The sequence below is a fragment of the Styela clava genome, chromosome 4 (assembly GCF_964204865.1).
Source record: "Styela clava chromosome 4, kaStyClav1.hap1.2, whole genome shotgun sequence".
NCBI classification, from domain to species: Eukaryota; Metazoa; Chordata; class Ascidiacea; order Stolidobranchia; family Styelidae; genus Styela; species Styela clava.
The window spans coordinates 15,180,923-15,192,427 of record NC_135253.1 but is presented as its reverse complement, the minus strand read 5'-3'; the positions used below and the strand labels follow the sequence as shown (position 1 = coordinate 15,192,427).

The window sequence follows — 11,505 nt, the reverse complement described above, 5'->3', positions numbered from 1 at the left end:
TACTCAAATGGAGGTACAACAAATGGGAATAAAATAGCATAAATATAAATGTCAGGATAAAAAAACATGATCGTCAATTACATGCCCGGCGAATGAACTTGTTCAGTAATAGTTCTCTTCAAATATATACGCGAAATATTTCACTCTCAACGGAGTTTAAATTAAATTTCAATCAAAATTAAATGTTTTCTAGAAGTCGGTATCTGATCGTTTATCAATTCATGTCAAGGCGTACCATAACTTAGTCGCAGAGAAGGTGTGCTGTTGCAAATTATTAACAAAATCGCAACGAAATTTCGGGTATACGATCCATTTAAATTTGCGTGTGATAGAAACTTAGGTCATTCAGTGGAAAACTCAACTGAGAGATTGAAGGAAATTAATTACCCACACAGCACGTCAGCATCTCGAGTGATGATCAGGGTGTGTTGCGCTGAACTTGAAAATGAACGAAGGCAGATCAATAGAAGTAAATAACGAAAAATTCATTTACATTCCCGTCTGGCAATTGGTGTTATTTGGAGTGTTTGTTCTTCTTCGCTAAACGGCTCTCTTTCTTTCGAATCGCGTAAATCGGATTCGAAATGAATTGCGATTTGAATCGATTCAATTCATAAATCTAAAAGTGGCATGCCTACTCATCAGTCCGCTTTCAGGGTCTTCATCCAATCTCACTTCCGTCGGGATATGTTTTGGCTATTTAACTCTACTAATGTTCGGTATTTTAGTGACTTCAACCGCCTCAAAATCGATAGGACAAAATATCATCTACCGTAGCCTACTTCTTCCGTTTAGTGTTTAGCTTTTTAGTGACCTCAGCCACCTCACCACCTGTCGAAAGAAATTCCATCCACTTCTTCCTGTTAGTGTTCAGCTTTTCAGTGACCTTCGCCACCTCATTATTCGTCGAAAGAAATTTCATCCACTTCTTCCTTTTAGTGTTCATGTTTTTAGTGACTTCAACCATCTCATTATTCTTCGGAAGAAATTTCATCCACTTCTTCTTTTTAGTGTTCATCTTGTTAGTGACTTCAACCACCTCATTATTCGTCGGAAGAGTCGTTGGTCGGAAGAAATGTCATCCACTTCTTCCTTTTAGTGTTCAGCTTTTTAGTGACTTCAACCACCTCATTATTCGTCGGAAGAAATTTCAACCATTTCTTCCTTTTAGTGTTCAGCTTTTTAGTAACTTCAACCACCTCATTATTCGTCGGAGGAAATTTCAACCACCTCTTCCTTTCAGTATTCATCTTTTTAGTGACTTCAACCGCTTCATTATTCGTCGGGAGAAATTTCATCCACTTCTTCCTTTTAGTTTTCATCATTTTAGTGACTTCAACCACCTCATTATCCGTCGGAAGAAATTTCATCCACTTCTTCCTGTTAGTGTTCAGCTTTTCAGTGACCTCCGCCACCTCATTATTCGTCGAAAGAAATTTCATCCACTTCTTCTGGCAACCATTACAAAAATATCAATATGGTGTGGCAGATAATTTTTTTTTTCTTTTCTAGTATTTATTTATTTTTTATTTTTTGTTTACTGTATAGTATACCCTAAATTTATCGCGTTTTATTCTTACTTAAATAACTTCTCACTGGTTGTGTGTGTGTGTGGCTGGTGGGTGCATGTGAGCGTGTGTGAAATAACTTAATAATTTTAGGTGATTAAACACGTACCACTTCCTCTTGGCAAAACCTTCCATCTTATATTTTGTACGTTATAAACCTTATCTAAGGTTTTGTTTGCTCCCCTGATTTCATAATCAGTTTTTATTTATTTGTTTTTATCTGTCAAATGTATTGTTATGCTGATTATGGAGTCGAAATAAACTTATACTTATATTCTTCCTTTCAGTGTTCATGTTTTTAGTGACTTCAACCACCTCATTATTCGTCGAAAGAAATTTCATCCACTTCTTCCTTTTAGTGTTCATGTTTTTAGTGACTTCAACCATCTCATCATTCGTCGGAAAAAATTTCATCCACTTCTTCCTTTTAGTGTTCAGCTTTTTAGTGACTTCAACCACCTCATTATTCGTCGGAAGAAATTTCAACCATTTCTTCCTTTCAGTGTTCATCATTTTAGTGACTTCAACCGCTTCATTATTCGTCGGAAGAAATTTCATCCACTTCTTCCTTTTAGTGTTCATCATTTTAGTGACTTCAACCACCTCATTATCCGTCGGAAGAAATTTCATCCACTTCTTCCTTTTAGTGTTCAGCTTTGCTTTTTAGTGACTTCAGACACCTCACCACCCGTCGGAAGAAATTTCATCCACTTCCTCCTTTTAGTGTTCAGCCTTTTAGTGTTTGGGAACACCTCAACTTCCGTTTTTCCTCCACCTCATCCGTTTCTTCTTTCAGCCTTTTAGTGTTGTCCAACTTTGTGTAGTATTTATTATTAATTACATATATTGCTGCCGTCGTCGGTTTTTAGGTGCTTTTGCCTCTTTTATTTATCAGTTCATGCCTCAACCAAGCCCAGGTCCATCTCCGGAGAGAGCGGCGTATGGATTTGTCCTTTATCTAGCAAGCTACATTTTATTCGGTGAGTGAGTCAGAGTTATTTTTCAGTCCTGAGATTGCATAACTGCTGAACTGGAAAGGGTGATCAAAAGAGATGTAAACAAAAATATTTGAATCAGTGAATGAGCATTGCTAATTTAAAAAACCTAGTGCTTCTTTGTATCATGTACCGGTATTACGATATTGAAGGTTGCTAAATGACAATACAATTTTCATGTCTGAGGATTTTATAGTGTATTCTTAATAGCCACAGTTTGTTTTCTTGGTTGGGCAAATGTAATAATCTGACTGTAATAATCTGACTTCCCACAATATTCACATGTGTATGGTTTTAATGTAGTATTGTTTCTAGTATGAGATTTTATATATGTGATTTATGTAATGGACGCTTTCCACATTTCTTAAAGTGTAACGCTCATCTTTACAAGTATTTGGGAAATACTATGACAATTAAAAGCAATTCTCTCCAGATGTCTGTTCAGTATGAATTTGAAAATGTCTTTCATTTCCATAGGATTTGCCTTTTGCTCTCCTCTCTTACGCCAATACAGTAATTGGCTTAAGACTTTTTTCTAACAATGTCTCATATATCTGTATATGCTAATTTAAAGAAATAATTTAGCAAAGGCCCCTTGACATTTCATATATCTGTGTGGTTTTTCAAAGATATGAACTGCTAGCTTTTGAATCTCTAATGAGCAAATGACCATCGTTTACTTGGTTGTTGTTTTTTGTCCATGTTATCAAGTGAATATACCACAAAGAAATAATAATGACAATGATGTATATTTTTCAGCACTGTTTGTGATATGGGCATATGTTCCTGATGAAGTCCTTCACAGTATTGGCCTAACTTATCTTCCTACCAAGTAAGGATGAAAATTAAAATATATTTGCTCATTAAACTTTTTAAAATGTAGGAAGTCAAAACAAGTCTTTATGAAAATACTTTGAACCTAGTAACATCTCGCTTGTGACTCATTCCTATATTTCATGTTGTGATCAACCTGTTTTTTTGTAGTTGTAGCTGAGGAGAAAGTTTGAATGTGTATGTCCTAAAATCAAACCTTTTGTACGGAGCAGGTTGTTCAAATGTTAATTGGGAACATGTATCCATCCCTCTTTTTGAGTTGTCATTATGTAGTATAAGCTAAGTATAGTTAGACTCTGGTTCATCTAATTGCCAGGCGCTGAAAATAGATGTATAAGTTTATACTGCTGTTTTTAGGATTTCTTTGGCCTGGGAAGATATGATACTTGTATAATTCGTATTATGTTATTTTTCTCTCATAGTTATACACAAATTTTAAAAATATATGCGAGTACAAAAATGCTTTTTGTATAAGAATTTTTGATCAGGACCATCAAAATATAAAAAAAAGTACTCTATATGGTACTCGGATGATGCATAGAGTCATTTTGAGATAGATGAACATAATAATATGCAATATTGCCCAATGCATTTATTCATTCTTCTTATTGATTTATTACAACCCGATTTTTTCAGAGCTTGGGCAATAGTATTACCAATCCTTGGTTGCATCGGTGCAGTGTCTATTCCTGTTGTATATTTCATCATCAACATACTTCATACTCAAGCATTGGAAGAAGAAATTGAAAGTAAATATTATTTTACCTGTTTTCTGACTTATATTTCCAAGAATAGCTTTAGAAAAATAATCTGGTTTTAGTGGTTTATAGAAATTGAAGCTTAACATTATCCCGATATATATTGTTTTAATGTTTGATTGTATTTTAATACTCTTATTTATTATTAGTTATCATTTTATAGGTAAAATTAGAAGACTGATCGACCTGTTTTTTTTTTCAAATTAGTCATAGCTTGAATGTTTCATTCGATAAACACTATCTTATATTGATTAGTTTGTCATATCATGATTGCCTAGTGCAACAAGCAATACAGCATGATTTAAATCATGATTTGGTTTAACGTTTAGAAAGTATTCGAATATAGGAAACTTGTTTTAGTAATCCATTTTAATTTTTTCATCAATTTTAATAAATTGTTTGATATATTGTAATATTTTTATATTTATGTATATTCATTTTTATTTATTCTAGTACACTCTAAATCAAATATCCCAGAACCAACAATACAAAACTTTGACTTGAGTTCAGGATCTGTTCCACCAATTGTTGAACTGGATCTGGCAACTGTTTGTCGCCATTTGAATCTAGGCAAGGATAAAGTAAGATGGGATTGTTTTGTTTTACTCAGCATTTTTAGTTTAGAAATCATGTCTTATTTTATACTTCTTAAACAAGGTTTCTGTACTTGAATGCTGCATCATATCAAAGGAATAAAGTGTGTCGAAATAGGCAAAAATGGAATGCATTGAAAAGGGTTGTTTTAAGTAGTTCAATTTCCAAATTTCATCACTGATCTTGTCTGGCAGATCAGAAGAAATATGTATTTTATTGTTAAAGAATACACCACAAAAACTTTATGATTTTTGCCAAATACTTCTTCTTATAATGTTATTACAAGCTTCTGGAATTGCTGTGTACACTTGGTCAACAAAAGTAAATCCATGCATTTACTAGGTTTCTTCTTCTACTGTATTCAGCTGTCACCAGCTAGTTAAAGAAATAATATCAGCCACGCAAGTGTAAAACAATTTTTTCATTTTGTTTTTCCTAGAAAAATAATTGAAAATTATGAGTGAATCTAAAGAAGTGAAGTTACTGAATGTTGATTTTGAAAAGCCTTCTCAATTTACTGGTAGAAGTGTGGAGGATGGTTTACCAGTTTCAGTTCCTTTGCATGATTTGGAAGATTTACTTTCATGGAAACCTGACGATGCAGAAGATAGTGGGCAGATATTCTCTGTAGCTACAGTTCCTTATCTTGGGAAAAATATTCCAACTGGATCAACAAAAACCCTTGTATGTCATGACATGGCTGGTGGATATTTGGATGACAGGTAGGCCTATATATATCATCGTTTCAACTTCATGTATCAAAAAAGTATATTCTAACAAATGTGACGCGCGGTGACCGTACATTTGAACCCATGCGTATATCCACGGGTTCAATCTATATGCGGGTGCTAAAACCCATGGGTTAGGGTTAGTATGGGTTTAACTAACCGTGAAACAAAAAAAATTCCATAGGTGCAATAGCATACAGGTGCAATTGTCATGGGTTCAAATGTACGTGGGTTCAAATGTAATGGAACTGTGACGCGCATACCTTACAGTTTTCCATAACTATTACCAGTAAATAAAATAATTAAAATATTGACACAAAAAAGATTGATGGCTATTTTAAGTTAAGTTTCGTTAAGTTGATGAAACGCATATTTTATCACATATGTATGCAATATGGATTGTTCTAATTTAAAATTAAACTTCTGAGAAATATGAATAGTCAGTTGTTAGTTACCATTTATAACAGCATTTTGCTGGGTCTTTTATTTCATTTGCCAACAGAATTCTGTAACTGACACTTTTTTACCTTGACAACAAAATATTGGCTGGTATCATATATTTATCTAACTGTGAGATTTTTCTTCACTGGTATTATTAACTATATATTCTCCGGCACTGAAATTGTACAGTTAAAGAATTTTTACTCAATGAGGTTTAGTTAATTTTCTCTCATTTACAATATATCTTCAGAGGTCATTGATAAAAGCCCTTTAGAATGATTTGCAATCGACTTAAATTTAATTCTAATACGTGATTGTTGTTGACTGACAAGTCAAATTGATGAAAAATGGCAGTCCATGGTCAATTTACAAGCATTCTTTCCATGTATGTTATCTATTCATCATTTTTATACTTTTTAATTTTGTTCTAGGTTCGTCCAAGGCAAAATCAGTACTGATGATAAATGGTATTACTTAGCATACTGGGATATTGTCGATACATTCGTTTATTTTAGTCACCATTTTGTAACTATTCCTCCTGTGGGATGGATCAACAGTGCTCATACTAATGGTGTTGCAGTTCTGGGTACTTTTATTGCTGAGAGTTTCAATGGATTTAGTAAAAGGTATGGCAGATTCAAATTTAGATAATTATTTTCACCATGCAAGAATCAAAGTAAAGTAATTAACGCACAAAACAAAAACTAACAGAAACAGAAAAACATTGATTCATAGCAATTGAGGAGGGGTCGCAACATCATCTAGTCAGCGATACCTGAATTCAAGCAGCAAATATAGCGAAGAAACAATTTTTCAAAAAATTAACTTCAAAAAACACAATCATGAAGAGAACAACAGATTAGAAGAACCTCTGTGATGATGCCACATTAGTGACATCTGGTAATTAGGATATGCCTCGATGAGTGCATTCACAGCAAAGTTTTGCTGACTCATATGACTAGGCAGAATATAAAAAATGATGCCGCTGTCCAGAAACAAGGGTTTTATGAAAGCGGTCGACCCCAACAAAATAGAACCCTTATTTAAATGGACATATTTTAAAAGTGCAGGTGGTTGCAGCGTTGCTTAGGATCAAATCCCATGGCCACCATCTCATCCACCCAGGGTGTTATAAATTGGGTAGACAATGCAATGCTTTCTCAATTAACATTGGCTGCTTTCACATAACGTTTTTTAGGGTACCAAGTCGATAAAACTCAATTCAAAAAAGTCATGAAATAAGTTTTAGATCTTGTAAATCGCTTTTTGATGAAAAATTGCTGGAATATCACGCAACTTTAACTGCTAAGTTTTAGGCAACTATCACCAGCTTGATAGAAGGCATTGAAATTGAAGATGTTTCCAATAGGACTATAGATTAATGTGAAGATTGATGTAGATTAGTTTTTTATCAATTATCACACTTTAACGGGTTGATGGGGTTATTTCTCATCGACTAGCATACAACCAGCATGTTATGTTCAATTTATAGATGTGAAGCAATCTTTTCTCTTGACTGCATTTGGAAAACAGTTGCTGACGAGCTTGTTGATATTGCAAAGTTTTACAAATTTGAAGGATGGCTCATCAACATTGAAAGCAACATGAATGTGCGTGGGAATTTTATTTTAAGAGTGTAGTTTACAAATTGAAATGTTTTGCTAGAGTGTTGATATCAATTTCTTATATTTTGTTATGTGGGATTTGACTGTTGTTTCAGTAGCCTATTATAATGCAATCTTAATGTGCAAAATATGTATGCTATTATATTGTGTAAATTGTAATAGCATTCAGAAATAACTTCTTCAATTTAGGGTGGAGAACACATTGCCATGCCATGGTAGAAAATTATGTCCTAGAGGATTTCTGGACTGCTTGCGCCTTAGAGTGGTTCACTTCACCACTTGTTGGATTTGCCCTCATCCACCGTCAAGTCCATGCATCTGAAACAGATAACTGGCTAACTAATTCCATACCCGACATGGACTGGTAACTGACAAGAGGCCGTGGTTCGACATATCATTGAGCTGCCCAAGCGGCTTTCCTCTCCCTGGGGATAAATAAGTAAATCCTATCCATCTTTTCATATGCAGACTTTGAATCCCTATTTTAGTCATTTGCTTGTTATACTTCGACATTTATGTAAGTTAAATCCAAGTTTGCATACGCAAAGACAACCTACGTTCATTTTTTTATGGGGCAATTTTACTCTGAACAAGGCTTAGTACAAGCAGCCTCTGATACTACTATTTATAGAAAGACAGGAATTTTCTCGGAATTTTGGTATCACCAACCCTGTTTAAGTACACCCTAGGTGGTGGGCATCAGATTGGAACCTATGATCTTTGAAATATGTGACACTACATAGCTAGCTACCGTAATTACCAATCACTAATTACAATGAAAAATGAGTGAGTTCACCTTTTTTCAGACAACAAAAAATCATACATTGTTGTATCAAATATGTTTCCAGTAGAATTTTTTTTTCGTGGTATCATTGCCATCATTGGTTTATTTCACCATAATTTTGTCACACTTTTTCAGAAACCCAACACAGAAAACATGTTGAAATTTGTTAATTATTTGACTGATAAAATGCATGATGCAATAGAAGGAAGTCAGATTATCTGGTATGACAGTGTCACTATCGATGGGGACTTGAGATGGCAAAACGAATTGAACTCCAAAAATGGGTATTCGATGAAATCATAAATATTTATTATCTTGGAATGCATGAAAAATAGCATTTGTATTACATTTTTAATGATTAACAAAGTGGAATTGTGTAGAAATTGTTTGAAAATGGCCAAAATTGATTATATCTATTTGGAATTCGTTTTACTGATTGTTTTTGAATATACCGGTAATCTATTTCTGATTTTGGAATTATTTAAGGGCCAATCTACACAAATAAATTTTTTCTCAACTTTCTATTAGGCTTTAAAAGTATTACATTTATCTGAAAATTGAACTGAATGTGCATTTCAATTGTCATTAATGGTTAATTATTGCACAACTTTTTAGGCCTTTCTTCGAAGCTTGTGATGGAATTTTTCTCAATTATGGTTGGAATGAAGATACTTTGAATAATTCTATGAAATTTGCACTTTCATCTGAACGAGTACAAGATGTTTATGTTGGGATTGATGTGTTTGGACGAGGTTGTTATGGTGGAGGAGGAATGAATTCTGCTGCTGCTTTGAAAGTTATCAGGAAGTAAGACATTGAAATATATGCCCTGCCCTGCCTGTAACAGATCATTGAGAAAATAACAGAGTAGCTCTTTACATGTTGGTTTTTGATTGTCTTTGCGATTCTCAACACATTGACTCGACTCAAAGCTGAAAAGAGTGACTCAACTCATAACTTAGTTATTCCGAACCTATTTCTCAACACATTTCCTAAGGTTGGGTCCTCCGCTCCTATATTTTTGATGTTATTGTTACAGGTAGTCAATGACTTGGCCGAAGTCATCTAATGTGAGACCCAACTAAGTTAATTAACCCGACTTTACTCACAACTTGGGATGTAGAGACTTTTTCTACCTAACTCTGGTTATTGTCTGCATAAAATTTTGTAACTTTTAGCTTTAATTTCCAGTTTGATGTTTGATAACTTTTCAGATACAACTTATCTGCTGCTATATTTGCACCTGGCTGGGTAAAAGAAGTTTTAGGAAGTAAAAACTTCGAAGAAAATCAGAGAAAGTTCTGGACCAGTCTTCATTCGTACTGTAATTCACATAGTTTAATATGTGACAACAAAATAAAATATCTGGCATCTACTTTCAATCCTGGCATGAATATAACTTTAAAGCAAGCTAGGTTTCTTCGTTTGAATGAACAAAGTTTAATGCCGTCACTTAGCGAATTATCATTTCAACATATTCCACTCGTGAAAACGCATAATCATTCTATCGAAACAAATGGATCTTCGTATGTTAATTTATTTTGTAATAAGTTTAATGTGGAAAAAAACCATTGGTTGATAGTTTATATAAAAGAAAAACACTCCGAAGAAGGAATCACCCCCCAAATTGTGATCAGTGGTGATGAACAAGTTACACTTGAGCCTCAGTTTACGGAACTCCGCAATGGTAAATATTGGGCATTGAAATTGGATTTAAGTGCACCGTGTCAGCTTTGGTGCACAACATCTAGAGAAGTTAGCTTGGAAAAGGTTGCACTAATTGATATTGGAAAAACGCAATTGCCAAAAGATTGGCTTAAAAATGAAGCGAAACAACATATACATATCGGCATAACAACTGAAAATGTAGAGTGGAAAAAATCAACAGTAAAGGACGATGTTTACTTGCTAAATTGTACATTGGTATTTGAAAATATTGACAAATATCTACCCATATGGATCACATATAAAACTTCCGGCTTAAACTTTGAAGATTTAGGATTGTCTCGTTGCAGGAAGTTTCGAATTAAAGATTTGTCTGTTCCAAGTCCAGTTTATCACACTATGGATGCGAGTCTTGAAATTCAAGTTAATCAATATAGTCCTATCTATCCATTTAATCATGCAGATTATCCACCTCGATGTGGATGTATAAATATAAAATATGCTGAAAATATATCTAATAATTGATTGGTGTATCATAAGTTCATAAATGAATAATGAGAAAATGAATATTGTTTCCTGCATTACTGCTAACTTCTATTTCGGTTCATCCTCTATTCTTTCAATAGTTTGTTGATGCTTTTTAATTTACCGGGATGGTTCGAGTATAAATGTAACTATTTCAATTGTATGTAGTTTGTACTAAATAAGAAGAAGTGTAGCAAGCTATTAGTTATTTTGGGGTTTTAGTAGCTGTGCCACTTCTATATACCTGTCTTGTTCTTTTGTAACTATTCTGAATAATGCATTTCGCTTAATCAGAAAATATCAGGATGCACAGTTGAATGTGTTTGTATCAATTTATATCATATCAGTACTCATATTTCATAATTGTACATCTACTATTTGTGATATAAGGATGCATATGTACATGTTTTAATGGGCCTTTGCAGTTACTGGAATACAAAAAAGGCCATTTGAGCCGAAGAATTGAATCTAATTCAACTCATCCTAATTCTTTATTTTCTTTTCCTGATATACAGCTTTGTTTTCTCCATTAGTCTATGCTTTTTTATGATTGATTCGCATGACTTTTCTGATGATTTTTGAAACCCCGGCACTGAAATCTATGTCCAGTCATTAACATTCTATCAACCCAACATATCACAAACTGAATATTATTTGAACTTTGTTTTACTTTTAAACGATAATATAAGTGTTGTACTTCCTAATGTTCACATATTGCACAATCTAAATGCCCATAATATATGTTTAGATTGAGCAAAGCAGAATTAGGTCATATATGATATTGAATAAATGATAGAACAAAACTAATATATGTTTACCAAACCTCGATTTGACACAGTTCTATTGTTGCGATTATGAGATATAAAAATCTGTCTATCTATGAAGCATTTTGTATCGTATTCTTCATTTTTGCCATACTTAATCTTACGAAATTAGTTTTTCAATCTTTGATTGTTTCCTGTTTGCATACAGATGTAATTTAATTATT

General features: G+C 33.6%; 2 protein-coding genes across 3 annotated transcripts; both read left to right on the top strand.

Annotated features, from left to right (window-relative positions):
* Positions 1–2,466: 2,466 nt before the first annotated feature.
* Positions 2,467–5,132, top strand: LOC120325958 (phosphatidylinositol N-acetylglucosaminyltransferase subunit P-like). The gene is made up of 5 exons (XM_039392147.2): positions 2,467–2,548; positions 3,323–3,395; positions 4,034–4,146; positions 4,609–4,736; positions 5,115–5,132. Exons 1-5 carry the CDS (start codon positions 2,467–2,469, stop codon positions 5,130–5,132), a joined length of 414 nt encoding a protein of 137 aa, XP_039248081.2.
* LOC120325752 (cytosolic endo-beta-N-acetylglucosaminidase-like) lies at positions 3,378–11,490 on the top strand. Of its 2 annotated transcripts, XM_039391908.2 has the most exons (8): positions 3,378–3,395; positions 4,034–4,146; positions 5,189–5,471; positions 6,350–6,544; positions 7,411–7,528; positions 8,463–8,611; positions 8,943–9,134; positions 9,542–11,490. In XM_039391908.2, exons 3-8 carry the CDS (start codon positions 5,206–5,208, stop codon positions 10,515–10,517), a joined length of 1,896 nt encoding a protein of 631 aa, XP_039247842.2. In that variant the 5' UTR covers positions 3,378–3,395; positions 4,034–4,146; positions 5,189–5,205; the 3' UTR covers positions 10,518–11,490. The 2 variants fall into 2 exon arrangements, with proteins under 2 accessions (XP_039247842.2, XP_039247841.2); XM_039391907.2 differs by lacking the exons at positions 3,378–3,395; positions 4,034–4,146 and adding an exon at positions 4,609–4,736.
* The last annotated feature ends 15 nt before the right edge of the window (positions 11,491–11,505 follow it).

Coding starts and splice junctions, on each gene's coding strand:
- LOC120325752 (XM_039391908.2), top strand. CDS start 5,206: ATGAGTGAATCTAAAGAAGTGAAGTTACTGAATGTTGATTTTGAAAAG. Junction 5,472..6,349: donor GGTGGATATTTGGATGACAG/GTAGGCCTATAT, acceptor ATTTTGTTCTAG/GTTCGTCCAAGGCAAAATCA. Junction 7,529..8,462: donor ACATTGAAAGCAACATGAAT/GTGCGTGGGAAT, acceptor ACACTTTTTCAG/AAACCCAACACAGAAAACAT.
- LOC120325958 (XM_039392147.2), top strand. CDS start 2,467: ATGCCTCAACCAAGCCCAGGTCCATCTCCGGAGAGAGCGGCGTATGGA. Junction 2,549..3,322: donor AGCAAGCTACATTTTATTCG/GTGAGTGAGTCA, acceptor TATATTTTTCAG/CACTGTTTGTGATATGGGCA. Junction 4,147..4,608: donor ATTGGAAGAAGAAATTGAAA/GTAAATATTATT, acceptor TATTTATTCTAG/TACACTCTAAATCAAATATC.